Source organism: Artibeus jamaicensis, unplaced genomic scaffold (assembly GCF_021234435.1).
Source record: "Artibeus jamaicensis isolate MK-2021 breed Jamaican fruit bat unplaced genomic scaffold, CSHL_Jam_final contig_444, whole genome shotgun sequence".
In the NCBI taxonomy this organism is placed as follows: Eukaryota; Metazoa; Chordata; class Mammalia; order Chiroptera; family Phyllostomidae; genus Artibeus; species Artibeus jamaicensis.
This window is the reverse complement of record NW_026521831.1, coordinates 9821174-9836973: the sequence shown is the minus strand read 5'-3', so window position 1 is coordinate 9836973 and position 15800 is coordinate 9821174. Positions and strand designations below refer to the sequence as shown.

General features: G+C 46.8%; 1 protein-coding gene across 5 annotated transcripts in view; it reads right to left on the bottom strand.

Annotated features, from left to right (window-relative positions):
- The window catches only part of TTC7B (tetratricopeptide repeat domain 7B), a 214370-nt gene that overhangs the window by 109074 nt on the left and 89496 nt on the right, over positions 1 to 15800 (bottom strand). For all 5 annotated transcript variants that reach the window (XM_053666004.1, XM_053666005.1, XM_053666006.1 and 2 more), the window contains exons 7-9: positions 14581 to 14753; positions 5583 to 5646; positions 1767 to 1904 (exon numbers count right to left, since the gene is read on the bottom strand). In XM_053666004.1, the coding sequence (XP_053521979.1) occupies positions 1767 to 1904; positions 5583 to 5646; positions 14581 to 14753 (375 nt within the window). The remainder of the gene's footprint in view (positions 1 to 1766; positions 1905 to 5582; positions 5647 to 14580; positions 14754 to 15800) is intronic.

The window sequence follows — 15800 nt, the reverse complement described above, 5'->3', positions numbered from 1 at the left end:
AAAAGTCAAAAGGCTTCAAGGGACAGCCAGTGATAAATTCCCCATCCCTCGCCCCTCTACTCCAGAACCTTCCAGGGAACCTCTGGCAATTTTGCCATCGTCCTCAATGGGACTCGTGCTGTGAAATTCCGAATTGCAGAGGCTCCAACAACCCCCCAGGCTACCTGGGGACTCGGGCGTCAGGTCATCAGCACAAGATGGAAGCTAAATGTGACATCAAGATGAAAGTCATCTGGGTGAAAACAATGTCCCAGCCTTTTGTGCCAGGAGGAAACACATGCCAGGGAGTGGCTGGCCAGCAGAGGAATGCTGCTAAGGTGACAGCCGTTCCCCTGGAGTCATTCATGGCATGATGAGAAGTCCGAGGGCGGGCGTCATCCGGCCTGCGGCCAAGTCAGCCACCTCGGGCTGCTCACACCTGTTTCAGATGTAGGCCCACTTCGAGCTGGGGAAAGGCGAGGTTGCCGCAGGATGGGGTGAAAGCAGACACACAAACCACACTCAGCCTGGGCCCGGAGAGGTGTTTAGTGGTTCATCTGGAGGGGAGAAGTTCACCTTCAATGAACTCCACCCCGGGCCAGGTGGCACCGTCCCCGCTGATGGGCTCCGTGGCGGACAGAGTGGACAGGAACCAGGCTGGCCAGGAGGCAAGGGTCCCAGGAAATCACAGCACCTGCAGCAGTGACGAATCTAGGCCAATCCCAAACCTGGGCCGAGTCCCAGGGGGTGTGGGGTGTACCGGGTGTGACAGGGACATCAGGACATATTGCCTTATCTCGCCGGATCATGAGGGGCTTTTTTTGAAGAATGAGTAACCACTACCCTGTATAGTCACCGAGCCAAAGACTAAAAAAAGATCCGAGCCACGCAGGCTCATCTGCTCCCGGGACTCCTGCCTAAGGTGGCGCTGCTCCGGCGGGCGGGGGGTGAGTCGACGTGTATCTGATCTCAGCAGGTCTGTCACTGAGTGTCCCTCCCTGTCCTCCTGCCCGGAGGCTGTTGCTGTGCGTGTAAATTTAGAAAAAGAAGGATCAATAACACGGAAAAGTGCATTTAACAAAATGAGCTGTTTTCTTTCTTTCTTTTCACTCCACCGAAGGAAAGATAAAGTGATCTTGTTACGTATTTAGCCCCTGCCATCGTGGAGTCGGGTATTCTGGGCGGCAACTCAATTATGCATAACCATGGCCCCAGATGAACGCGCTCCTCCTCACACTGTGAAACCGTAGTCAACCCCCCCAACCCCCGCCAAAGGTTTCTTGGGAACGGAGGGAGGGAGGTGACAGCACCTTGCACTACATCTGCACTCGCCTGGGGTCTCCTCTGAATAGCGCAAGGCCCTCAACAAAGACACTGTTGACATTAAAGGCCACGCCATGCGCCGGGCCGTGCCCTGGGCCTGACAAGCCGCTTCAGTGGGAGCCATGCCTTGACACGTCAAATGAAACACAGCCGACTTTATAAGGGAGTGGTGCCACAGATGAGAGATGTTGGGCTACGGTGGAAATTACACCAAAAGAGAAACTGCTAGAGAAATGCTTGCCTTCCCTCGTATGCACACTCACGGCCAGTTGGTGTTTGGACCCCTGGCCAGAAGTGACCGCCAGTGAATTCCACCACCTAACCACTCAGCCCGTCCATTTCACAGAGCAGGAAACCGAAGCTAAGCACAAAGTCACGTGGCTGCCAGTGACTGAGTGGGGGCCAGGGCAGAGCCCCACTGCACCACCCGCCACCTAGAGGTCATCCAGACTCGGGGGCCGTACCTCTGACAGCATCTCGTACTGGCCCCGCCTCCCCAGGGCGATGGTCAGCAGGTCATAGACCACGGAGGCGCTCTGCAGGCTGATGAGGCGGTCGCTCCTGTGCTCGGGGATCCTGCTCAGCACAGCGTCCCGGTTGGCCTGGAAACAGCACGGAAGAGACAAGCAGATGGTGAGCCAGCCTGTGCACACAGCCACCACCTTGTGCAGAGAAGCCGTCTAGGAGGCCCTCCTGCCCCTACCAGATTGCAGGCAGTTTGGAGGCAGGGGCGGGAATGAGTAAGGGGCCTGTCGCCTCTGGCTGTTTGTTTGAAATCCCCAGAGCACCACAGCACGTGGTACATGGTGTTCTCCAAACAGTGGAGGCCTGGAGGTGTGATCCTGCAGACAGGTGCACCAGTGGGCAGGTGTGGGCAGGAGCGTGTAGGGGCCAGCACACAGCAGGGTGAGTTCCCCTGGGCTCAGGCCCCCGGGCGGCCCCAGGGAAGGCACAGCTGTGCTCCGGCAGCAGAACGTTCCATCAGGTCGGGCCCTGCAGCTCCTCACGTGCTGGTCCCACTCCTGCTCTACGTGAGAGGGTGGGCAAGAACTCCCGGCTGCACACTTCCTGTCACCAGATGGTGTCATCAGGTTCCCTCCGTCCTACAGAGACATGCCACACTTTCCTTCCACTACCAAAGCGACATTCAAATCCCTGTATGTCCTCTTCACTGGAACAGGCTACAAAGACGGATCGATCTTGTTAGGGAAGCACAAAACAGATGTACAGGAGACAGCAGGGAGCAAACAGACTTCTGCTTTAAAGACATTACCACGGAGGACTCAAGAGAACACCTTGTCTGTTTCACATCTCCGCTGCTTAGCAGAGAAATACAGCAGGCACAGCCAGGCTTATTAGTCTCATTGATCCAGAAATCACAGTGTAATTTCTCCCCAGATTCCTCCAGACGAAATGCATGCATTAGAGACTCTAAACACCAGCTCATTTTCCTTTTCTCCCTGATAGGGAATTCAGAACCAGCAAAGTCAGATTTTGCCTGTCTTTCTTTCCCTGTTAATTAACTGAAGCCTCCAGATCTATCTGTCCCCAGGGGCACAGAAAGGGACCCTCAGTTTTTTCTGTGAGAATGGTCCCATGAGGCACCTGTCCCAGCAGGCTGATGTTTATCTTCCTGCCTGACATTCAGAAAGGCGACGTACACCCCTCCCTCTTGCGAACGAGACGAAATGCTTTCTTTCTGTGAGTCCAAGGCACTCGTGTTCAGCCTCCCGTCAGTACTTGCTCACTTTAAGGCTCCCTGTTCTTAAATGTCAGAAGACAAATAAGAATGTATAAGACAGGCCACTTCCTACAAACTGAGTCATCTCTCATGGAAATAAGCCTGCTTTTGAAGATTTCATTCTAAGCTTTCCTTGTTAGGAGAGGCTTTTAAGCCAGCGCCAGGAGCTTGGAGGGAAACAGGGATTGCTGTGAGTGGTCTCCTTTCATTCGTCTGCTATAAATGTTCCTTGTCGAAACCGACGCCTAGAAGATAAGTATACAAAATGAAATAGTATTCAAAAGAAATTTTCAAGTTATGCCAAATGTATTTTTCTTAATGTTTAGAGAAAGTCTACGGGAATCTTCTGATTAAAAAGGTTCACTGTAGCACCTCCAGCGGATCCACAGGTAATAAATATCCTGGAATACAGTGTCAGTGTCGGTTGTGCAAACGTGGTCTTGTTAACGCCTTTCTCCCAGGGAAGCCTGGTTTGACTGGAGAAAGCAGTCCAATTCCCAATGAGCTCTTGTAGGTGGAGAGACTATGGGCAAATTTATACTTCTGAGTTAACATCACAACCAACAAAGAGCACAGTTCTCCCAAAGACCAATCGAGCATCTTCTTTTTCTGTCTGAAAACTGAAAAATCAATCAAGGAGTCAAGGAATAAAAGGGCTTCCAAAGGCAACTTAACTTCGGGTTCTACCCATCCAATCATGGAATGATTTACAGACAGAACATAATCATTTTGGCCGGGAAGCCCATCCTTCATATTTACTGATGTCATCAGATTTCAGCAGCCCGTGAAGAGATTTTTCTGGAAGTTAAATACCACAGAGCCGCATGTGACTAACTCAAAGGGATCTCAATGCTGAGCCTCATTAGTTCCTGCCACTCCAGTGAAGGAGCAGGAGAGACGGAGCCATCATTCCCGCCGTTTAGAGAGGGGGCCGAGGTTTACCAACTCCAAACTGGAGCACGTGTTCTGACAACGGAACTCCACATTTTCGGTCAACTGTCCAAGGAATCTGAGAGGTGTGGTCACCACACTTCCAGAACTTTCACAATGTAACCAGCCAGGTTCACCCGAAGGAAATGTAACTGCTGAGTTGTGAAGAGCCCACGTTGCACGCAGGGACGTCAGTGGGGGGGCCGCCAGGAGTGTCCCGTCAGAGCACTGATGGCCAAGTGCAGTGAGACCCGCCTGGAAGAAGTGCCAGGGCCGGCCGGCTCACATACGTGCCTTCCCTGAACACACCAAGGCATAACAGAGAATGTAAGTGACACCGTGCTAAGTGACCGGCTGATGGTGAAGGAAAGATGAGCCAACGGGGCAACCTGGTTCCTTCAGAGGAAGGAGGGCCAATGACGTCAAAGCGCTTCCAAGTAAAAGAAGTGGAAACCCAAGCAGCCTCGTTCCTGTAAACATCTCTGGGCCGTTCCACGGGACGAGAAAACCCGAGCTCGCCTGGCCCGCCCCTCACTCTGCACCGGCGCGTTCTTCTCGCGCTCCATTTCTAAGTCTCTCTCACCCGAGGGTGTTTCGGGGCCCCATTTAAACTGTGTGCTCAGGCAAGAAGGGACACACTTCTTTTAGGGTTCCTTCTTCTCCTCCTTTGTCCTCCTGCCTGCCAGGTGAGACATGGGAGGGGGCAGTACGATCTACCCGGGAGACCACCGCACAACAAATCTGCTGTGCCTGCCTGGGGCCTCGGGTTCCTCCTGTGAGAAATGAATGAATGGACTCCTAGGTCCTGTCGAGTTCCAGCCGCCTGCCCCACCCACACGCGGGCCCCGCATGCTGACTCGCCAAGGCATTAACCACTATAACACATATTACTCCTGCAAGTTTCAAGGCAGGGCTGTCACGCCTAATGATACGCAGAGTAGAAACCCATTAAATGCTGTTTCTAGACCTCAATTTAATAACGTGGCTAAACACTAAGAAAACGTTTTAGAGGAATGTAGTGGCCTGGCACAAACGCCCTTCCGGGCACAGAGCCAGGTAACGGTGAACCCCCTTGGCCTGGGCTGGACAACGCCCGGGAGCAGGCGAGGGCTCAGCAAAGGGACCTGCACGTGAGGTCGGGGCAGTGCCACCTGGCTCCTGCCACACACACCACAGGTTCACACGCACAGGTGACTTCTCCCCAGATTCTCCCCCCCACCAAGGCAAATTGAGAAGGCTCGTAAAGGTTGCCATGTGGGAACCTCCTTCCCCTTGTGAGGTCCCTTCGGTGGCCATTTTGGCTGTAGTTTTCCTATGGCACATACTCGTGTTAGTGTTCCAGCAATACTTGGTGGACAAAGGAATAAACTCAGATGCCTGCTGACTGCTAAGGGAAGAGAAGCTTGTCCCAGCTCCGGGGCAACCCAGGAATATGCTACCCAGTCTGAGAACCAAGAAACATGCCTCCCTTCAAACCGCTACTGTTTCTTCCTATCCGGGGAGCTCTCCGTTTTCCTCCCAAGGAAAAGAGTCGTTACACCAATGGAACAGCCACATAAAAAAGGGACTACAGCAACGGGAAAGAAGAAGGAAAAACACATCTACTTACCATAGATTCACTAATCAGCAATAATAACAGGGCTTCTTCAGTATTTTCTTGAGGACAAAAAATGCTGTATAAAGAAAATCAACTTTAATATATGGCAATTCCAAAATGACACAAAGTACTTGACTGTGAACAGAGCAAAATACTAAAAACTTCAAGGTTTTCATATGGAGCCCTTGAGAAGTAGTCTGTAATCTAAACACTTAAATTAACTGGCTTATTTCTATGGTAATCTATAGAATGTATACATGCTAACTATGCATTTTAATAGCAGGCAACAGAGTGAAGTAAAAACCACTTTAAAAGCCCAAATAACATACACGCTTATTATCGAGGCAGAAATTTAGATTGCTATTAACTGACGTTATCTTAACAACACCAGCTTTTCCTTAAACCCATTATGGAGGTGGAAATTGCAGACATTTCAGTGAACAGAACTCTTCTTACTTCCTTCTTATTAACTAGCACATCTTACACTGTCCTTTAGATGAGAGATTAGAAGCAATTTCAGAGTTTGAGTAATTTCTAGAATACTGTAAGAGTGTTGAGAGCTATTTTACTTGACCACATGTTTCTTATGGGGTAGCATAAGAGCCAGTTGTCTTATTCATCAATTTTATGGAATTTGGCTGAATGCTAACATTTAGGATTTTTTTTAAGCTCAATATCGCTCAGGCTTAGAGAACAATAAAAAACAAACACAACCCAAATATCCACTCTCTGTATGCTTTAAGCATTTTAAAACACAGTGATTTTTTTCTTGTTTCGAAGCTGCAGAATCCTTTGAGTAGAATTGTGTTTTCCCCAATTGGGCCAAACTCAACTCTTTTTCACGCAGTGGGAGAGGAGTGAGCGCGATAAAAATGAACCTGCTTATAAGAGCCTTCTGGACATTTTGCAGAGGGCTAAAGACTAAATTTACATCTTCCCAGGGTTAATATTGCAATCATTTAATTCAAGAGATACAATGATTTCTCCCCAAAACTGCAAAACGAGAAAAGTTTTCCAAATTATTGTAAGTACTTGCTGTCTTTGAAGTGCTGGCAACTTTTACATCATATCAAAGGACCATGAAAAGCAAGACAGAAAAAGCACAGTGCCCAGTGCTCCTTTTACAACTCTATGACTTCGCTGGAGGAAAGAAAACCGCCTGTGGAATTCTTCCTATTGCTCCTGAAGGGCTACAATTTTAGGAAAAGGTTGGCCTGTATGCAAGAAGTGAGATTCTGGAATCAGCAGCGACTTCCTTAAAGAGGCAGCTTGAGTGGATCTGGGCTTCGAGAAGATGGAACACTTCTTTCCCCTTAAATTCACAAATAGAGCCTACAGGCTTTGAATCAAGTGTGCTTGTGCGTGTGTGAGTGAGTGAGTGTGTGTGTGTGTGTGTGTGTGAGAGAGAGAGAGAGAGAGAGTGAGCCCATCCAGCCATCAGTTCCCAATATCTTTGCTTGTGCATACATGCAACTGGGACCGTACACAATAAAACAGGACCAGTCACCACTGTTTTCAGGGCTGGCCAGATCTGCCTGGTCCAGACCAATTGAAAAGAGAGAGAGAGCCCATGTTCACTGTGATTTAATACCAGCCAATTCAATCCATGGATCATCTCCCAATTCCATTAGAGCCATCCATCCAGACTGCTTAAATGCAAGGTTGTGTTATTTTCACCAGAGCTGCTAACTGGTAGCACACTGATTTTAATTCCACTTCCTCTTCCCTTCCAGGCAAGATGAGACTCAGGAGCTCTGCCAAGCTCTAGGGGCTGGCAGGGGGAGGCAAGGGTGGGGAGGGAGAAGGGGTAGTTTTAAGAGAGATGCCTGAAAAAACTACACACTGGCATGTCCCCTCAATAATTATTGATTCTCTGCACCCATTTCTGGCCATTCTTTCCCTCTCCCCTATTCCAGGTGAGTATGGAGCTCAGGGCTCAAAGTGGGAATTGTTGGGGACTTCCCTGTTGTGATGTTCTCCTCATGGGGCTCAAGAGCTCAGGTGAGGTCCCAGGGCGCTCAGACCTCAGCCTTGTGGAGTTGGAAAACTGGGTCCCTGACCCACAGGAAGCTGATTAAAGGTCAGGTGGGAGAGGCACAGGGACAAGGAGAAAATGGGGATCAGTGGGCAGAGAGGACAAGCTCATGTGAGTGGGACTGGGGGCTAGTGGAGGACGAGGGAGCGCAGGACGCAGAAAGGGAGGGCGCAGTCTCATCCTGGCCATGGGGCCAACTCTTGGGCTGACCTGTAGGGAAGGAGCTCCTTTTCATGCGTCTGATCGACTGACCAACATGTTATCTGATTCTACAGAAGACACGGGGAACCAGGAGAGGATCATCATTTCTAAACAGCAATCGTGATCTTGCCAAGGCTCTCAGGTAACAACAGCCCTTTCTTAAATTCTTTCCTGACAGGTAAGAATATCACAGTATGTGGTGGAAGCAATCGTACAAAAGAAATTAAAGTAACTTTTTCCAACCACATTTCATCTGTCTGTCACCTTTAGCTATTACACGGCTGATGATCGGTTAGATGTCCTAAGGTCAAGGTCACCATCCGGAGTCAAAGCAGACTGCTTAGGCGTGAGGAGGGCCTTGAGCGCCTCTCACCCACAAGCAAGTTCACTTGTAAATAATGACATCAATCCAAGGCCCATAATGGTGTCTTTGTCACTTCAATATGCCTGGCTATGCCACCACTGGGGAGTTCCTGGGGGAGTACAGCCTCTGACCCACAGCGAGCCAGACAAGAGCTGAAGAATCAATGCCAGCGAAGGCTGAAGCCCCAGCCCTTCCCTAGGTCACACTGTTTGTTAAACACGCCCAGGCAGAAAACACTGCCAGTCCCAGGTCTGTGAGGAAAGACAAGAGTTCCAAGAGAAGAGAAGGGTTCAAATTGAGCACTGAGAGTGTCTCCGGACTATGAGGGGTCACCTGGTCCAATCCGAAGATGACCCAGGCCTCTACATAATTCTTCCCCTTTTTGTCTGCACATTTGGTCACAATCCCCCCATGACAAAGGGAAAAAGGCCCTGCACTTGGATCAGCCCCGTCTGCAGAGCTGTACCGTGGCTGGACTGGGCAAATCCTACGAAGCCCTCCTCTTCGCATGAGGGCTTCCATGTTCCTGCTGAGAGAACAGGTTCCCCCGCGAGGATGTGGAGGGGGGCTGCGTGCACTGGAGCTGAGGAGAGAGCGGCCGCTGCAGCACAGAGGGCCACTCACCCAGCGTCGAACCACCGTCACGTCACGGACCTGACCTGTCATCCCTCATCTGTGCACTTTAAACAGCGTCTTTGTTCCACCCAAGACCACTAAACTGGAGGCCAGGAGATTCACGCCTAGTTAGTTAGTTAGTACTCCACAATCGTTCCTTTCTCCTCCTAGGCCCACGGAAAGTTCAGCACTCCTAGCTTTCAATAAATCTTCTCATCATTCACCTCCTGGCACAAGAGTGGCTTTTAATTGCGTTCTTTATTTTGTGCTAATTTTGAAGTCAAACATGCCTTTAATTATCTAAGCCACCTCACATACTTTTGATGAGGAGGAATCCAATGAAAGGGAAATACGCCTGATGGACGTGCATGCCTGATGGATGTTCACACCAACAAACGTGTGCAAACGCTTACAGCACTACTCCTGTTGGCCCCATGTGAGAAACAACTCAAAAGCCCATCGCAGGTACACTAGGTCAACAGACTGGACTGTGTTACTACAAGGGAATACTATGCAGCAACGAAAACAGACTCTCACTACATGCAAAAATGTAGGCAAATCTCCCAAACATGTTAGACAAAAGGGAAACAAAAAGTTGTTAACGTATGATTCCATTTGTACAAATTTTGAAAACGAGCCAGGCTAATCATTGTGCGGGCAGTCAGGGCTGAGTCTCTGTTCGGTGGGGGTGGGTGGGGTGGACGTCGGAAGAGGGTGCTGAGAGGGCTCCCGGGGTCCGGTGATGTCTGCTTCTTGTTCTGAACACTAATCACATGCATGTGTTCACTCAGTAAAACTTCCTTGTATTTTATACTTTTAAAAAATAATTTATTGATTATGCTATTAGAGTTATCCCATTTTTTTCTCTCCTTTATTCCCCTCTGCCCTGCACTCCCCCTCCCACCAGCCTTCCCCAACCCCGCCTTAGTTCATGTCCATGGGTCTTACATATAAGTTCTTTGGCTTCTCCATTTTATACTATTCTTAACCTCCCTGTCTATTTTGTACCTACCATTTATGCTTCTCATTCCCTGTATCTTTTCCCCCATTCTCCCCCCTGCTCCTCCCCACTGGTGACCCTCCATGTGATCTCCATTTCTGTGATTCTGCTCCTGTTCTAGTTGTTTGCTTCTTTTGTTTCTGTTTTATGTTCAGTTGCTGATAGTTGTGAGTTTGTCATTTTACTGTTCATATGTTTGATCATCTTCTTTCTCTTAGATAAGTCCCTTTAATATTTCACATAGTAAGGGTTTGGTGATGATGAACTCATTTAACTTGACCTTATCTGAGAAGCACTTTATCTGCCCTTCCATTTTAAATGATAGCTATGCTGGATAGAGTAATCTTGGATGTAGATCCTTGCCTTTCATGACTTCGAATACATCTTTCCAGTCCCTTCTTGCCTATAATGTTTCTTTTGAGAAAGAAAGACTCCTTTGTAAATAACTGTCTCCTTTTCTCGCTGCTTTTAAGATTCTTTCCTTTTCTTTAATTTTGGTAATGTAATTATGATATGCCTTGGTGTGTGCTTCCTTGGGTCCAATTTCTTTGGGACTCTCTGAGCTTCTTGGACTTCCTGGAAGTCTATTTCCTTTGCCAGATTAGGGAAGTTCTCCTTCATTATTTGTTCAAATAAGTTTTCAATTTCTTGTTCTTCCTCCTCTCCTCGAACCCCTATGATTCAGGTGTTTAAACATTTAAAGTTGTCCTGGAGGTTCCTAAGCCTCTCCTCATTTTTCTCAATTCTTGGTTCTCCATTCTCTTCTGGTTGAATGTTTACTTCTTCCTTCTGGTCCAAATTGCTGATTTGAGTCCTGGTTTCCTTCCCTTCACTGTTGGTTCCCTATATATTTTGCCTTATTTCACTTTGCACAACCTTCACTTCTTCCTCTATTTTGTGACTACACTCAACAATTTCTGTGAGCATCCTGATTACCAGTGTCATGTTTTATACTTTTGATTTGTGTGTTTTTCTCAATGTATGTATCAATAAAAAGCTTAAAAAAATAAGGGAACAAAAGTCAGTAACATTTTTCACAGAAAAACCTAGAAGAAAGGAAGTAAAGAGGTCCACGACATGTGACTCCTCCCCTCTTTTCTCTCTAAGGATGGTCAACGTTTAATTTATTTTCAAAACTCAAGATGGGGAAAGAATGAGCATCCTGTGTCCCCTTCACATCCAGGTACCAGTGACAGGGAGTGGGACTTCCTGGCAGAGCTTGCTTTTCAGTTGTATTCTATTGTCACCAACTGTCCTGGGTGGCCCTTGTGGTGTGCTAGAGCTGGAAGGACTCTGCCCCCATGAGTTTGCTTTGTACTCAATTACATTTGTGACCATTTTTTTTTCCAGAGAGAACTGACTGATCAGATAGTCCTTCTGGGGTATATTGAAGCACCAAGACAGGTATAAACCAACAGGTCTTCTCTCTTTACTAATAAACCAGAAGAAGGACTGTGAACATGCAAAACTAGAAAGTTAAAAATTGATGGTGACAAAGGAACTTAATGGAATAGAGTAGATATACAAAAAAAGAAAATCAACAAAACCAAAAGTTGGTTCTTCAAAAAGATGAATAAAAGTTCACAAAAGTTTTTAGCTACAATGACCCAAAAAGAGAGAGAGAAGACTCAAATTATAAAATGAGGAATGCAAGAGAGGACTTGACTGTGCCAACTTTACAGAAATAAAAAAAAATGATAAGGTTATACTATGCATAATTGTATACCAGAAAATTAGATAATTTAGATGAAATGAGCAAAGTTCTAGAAAGGCAAAAACTACCAGAACTGACTCAAGAAGAAATAGAAAGTCTGAACAGACCTATAACAAGTAAAGAGATTAAAGAAGTAATGAAAATCTTCCCATGAACAAAAGCACAGGAACATACAGATTCACTGATAAATTCTACCCCATTTTAAAAACAATTAATATCAAGAGACTTCCACCAAGATGGAGGCGTAGGTGGAAGCACTGCACCTTCTCACACAACCAAGTTTAAAAACAACAAAGTTTTAGCAACAAAAACGCAGCCAAAGCACAGAAAATTGAGCTATACGGAAGTCTGACAACAATAAACCCTTCGGCCAAACCGGTAAGAGGGGCAGAGCCAGCAGCAGAGTGGGGTCAGGCAGGAAAGACCCACCGAACCAACCCAGGTGCGCAACCCAGGCGGGTAGGCAGTGGGCGGATCCCAGGTGTGGAGTAGCAGTAGGTGGACCCACTGAGGGCTGACTATGGTCACACATTTGAGCGCAGATAAACCGGTGAAGGAGCGAGCGGTGAGACAGACTGTGCAGGCCCCAGTGGCGGGAGGCAGCAGAGGAGACCGCTATTGTCCCTCTCTGACTCCGCCCCCACATACAGCGTCACAAACCAGTGACCTGGTGGCCCTGCCCTGGTGAACACCTCCTCGTACGTAACAGGCACGAACAGATCAAAACACGGCTCAAGAACAATTCAAAGCCCCAGAGCCAGTAAATCTAAGTGATGACGAAATGGCCAAACTTTCAGATACACAGTTCAAAACACTGGTGATCAGGATGCTCACAGAACTGGTTGATTTTAGTCACAAATTAGAGGAACATATGAAAGCTAAACTAATTGCAATGAATGGAAATGCACAGGAAACCAATAATAATGGAAAGGAAACTGGAACTCAAATCAATGGAGTGGACCAGAAGAAAGCAAATAATGGCCAAACAGAAAAGAGTGAAGAAGCAACAATTCAAAAAAAAATGAGGAGAGTCTTAGGAACCTCCAGGACATTTTTAAACATTCCAACATCCGAATTATAGGGGTACCAGAAGGGGAAGAGGAACAGCCACGAGTGGAACACTTATTTGAACAAATAATAAAAGAGAATTTCCTCAATCTGGCAAAGGAAATAGACTTCCAGGAAATCCAGGAAGCTCAGAGAGTCCCAAAGAAGTTGGACCCAAGAAGGAACACACCAAGGCACATCATCATTACATTAGCCAAGATTAAAATGAAGGAGAGAATTCTAGAAGCAGCAAGAGATAAGGGGACAGTCACCTACAAAGGAGTTCCCATCAGACTGTCAGCTGATTTCTCAAAAGAGACCTTACAGGCAAGAAGGGGCTGGAAAGAAGTATTCCAAGTCATGAAATCCAAAGACCTACATCCAAGATTGATCTATCCAGCAAAGCTTTCATTTAGAATGGAAGAGCAGATAAAGTGCTTCTCAGTTAAGATCAAATTCAAGGAGTTCATCATCACCAAGCCCTTATTATATGAAAGGTTAAAGGGACTTACCTAAGAAAAAGAAGATAAAAAAGATGGACAGTGAAAGGACAGCAAACTCACAGTTATTAAGAACCACACCTAAAACAAAAACAAACTAAGGACAGCTAGATCCTGTCCTTAAGGGAGTGGGAGAAGGGAGAAGATACAGAAAATAAGTAGCATAGACAGTAGGTATAAAATAGATAGGGGGAGGGCAAGAATAGTATGGGAAATATAGAATCTAAAGAACTTGAGACATGTGGTCATAAACTAAAGGGGGAGAATGGTGGGGGAGGGGTGTGCAGGGTGGAGGAGAATGAAGGGGGAAATAGAACTGTAATGGCATAATCAATAAAATATATTTTAAAAATAAAATAAATAAAAATTAATATTAATTCTCCAAAAACTCTTTCAAAAAGTAGAAGATAAAGGAATATTCCGAAACGCATTGTGTAAGGCCAGCATTACCCCAATACCAGAACTAGACAAAGACCTCACAAGAAAACTACAGAGCAATATATTTTGTGAATATTGATGCAAAACTCCTCGACAATATTAGCAAGTCAAGCCTGGCTTTACATAAAAAAGAGTATGTACCATGACAAGTGGGATTCACCTGAAAATGCAGGGTTTTGCTTAACCTCAGAAAATCAATTAATTTACTATATCACATCAAGAGAATAAAAGACAAGTATCTCAATAGATGCAGAAAAGGCACTCGATTAACACTAATACCCTTTTGTGATAAAAAAACAAAACACCAAGGCCAGTAACAGCAGGGACCTCCCTCTACTTGGCAAAGGACATCTGTGCAAACCCACAGCCAACGTCACACTCTGTGGTGAGAGACTCGACACTTCCCCTTCCTAGGATTAAGTACGACCCAAGGATGTCCACTCTTGTCACTTCTATTCAACAGTGTCCTGGAGGTCCTCGTCAGGGCAATTAGGGAAGAAATGAAATAAAAGGCGTCCAGGTTAGTAGAATGAAGGAAGTAAAACTAATCTCTATTTGCAGGTGACACAATGGGAATAGCCCTACCGAGACCACCTCGGTCCTCATCAAGTCCCAAATTAAAGCCTAAAGTAACTAAGAAGTTCTAAAGAGTCATTGTCTTCCAGTCACTTGCACACTATTTAATTCTCCCTCATATAGCTAATTCAGTTTAAAACAATTTTCTTTAAAGAAAAGGACCAGGGAATTGAAGGAAAGAAAAAAGGTTCACTCGGGCTTACAAACAGCTTTGTCACTGGCTGCTGTATTAATATAACGCTGTGGCTCTTCTCACAAATGGACTGAGAACTCCAAAGCCCAATAGTGATGGCTGAGATGAGAGCATTTTTCTACTTAAAACGTCCCCACCAGTGCACAGATTCTTACTGAAAGTATGAGAAGTAATGAGATATTGCTCTTAAGTTGGTAAACGAGATTTTTCATCTGGTTTTCTTTCAGGGGAAAACAGAATCTTCCCTTGAACTTCTACTCCTCCTTGAATTTTCCCGAAGTTTCCCTCCCACCTCCTGACCCTATATGGGGACATCTACTCTCGTACTTCTCTCCTGAGTAGACGCGGGCTTTCCGAGTGAGGGTGTAGGTTTTTGAGTTTGCTCCCTTCCGGAGAGGGTCGTCCAGAGGTGACTGGCACGGCGGGTCCTCCAGAGGGTTCCAGTAGCTCTGCTCGCACATGCCCCGCAACAGGATCTCCGCCAGCTGCCTCGCGATTGTCTGGAACACAGGGGCAGAGGCACAGCCGTGAACCGAGGTCGCATCGTCCATTCATTCATTCACGCATTCATCCATGCACTCATCTGATAAGCATTTTCCAGTCATTGTTTTGTGTATTGCATTCTTCTAAGGCTCATAGTTAAATTTTTTGGATGAAATTATATCAGTTGGTGGCAAAAAAAAAGTAAAAAGACATGATACACTAAGACATGAACAATTTCAAAACGTTAAGTGCATGTGCTTCAAACGTCACTGTCCTCAGTTGCACTCGGGAACACTAAACATGTTTTACTACTGAAACTTTAATTCAGCTCTTTTCCAAAAGCCCTTATAAATAATAGGTAATCTGCAAATATTTCATCACCTCCCAAATGATGTCTGCCAAAGCCCCAACTGGGCCAAAACAAGGCCAGTACTCAACCCAGGTGATGTAACCCCCGGAAAAAACCTCTTCACTGATGATAAGATGATGTCCAGTGTAGCATTTAGGACGTCTTCCTTCCTGGAGTGCCATGGGCACTGTCCCACATGGCCCCACTCTGGGACTCGGCACCTGGGAGCCCTGTCCTCGGGACCCTGGGCCTGTGCAATACAGAAGGCCAAGTGGGGACTGGGCTGCGGATCAAGCAAGACCTTCTTTCAGAGCTGGACGGGCACCGCTTTTCTCCTGAGTTAGATGCAGGCTCCTGTGCTTCTCCGAACTGTGTAACTCCACTGCCTGGGACAGGCCTGGGTGTGATGCCTGGGGGAGGGGCATGTGGCATCCACCAAGAAGTATTTCGTGGATTGATGCATATTCAGTGCATTTCCAGTGACAAAAAAGAGGAAAGGTAAAAACAAAAAGAGAAGGAAGGGAGGGAGAAAGAAGGGAGGGGGAAGGAAGGAAGGAAGGAAGGAAGGAAGGGAGGAAGCTGAAAGAAAGAAGGAAAGAAGAAAAGAAAAAAGAAAAGAAAAGGAATCCCCCAGAAAACATGAGCCCTGCTCCTCGGGTGGCCTCGGGTGGCCCAGGCCGCCCCGAATTGGCAGGAGGTGGCAGAAGGAAGCTTC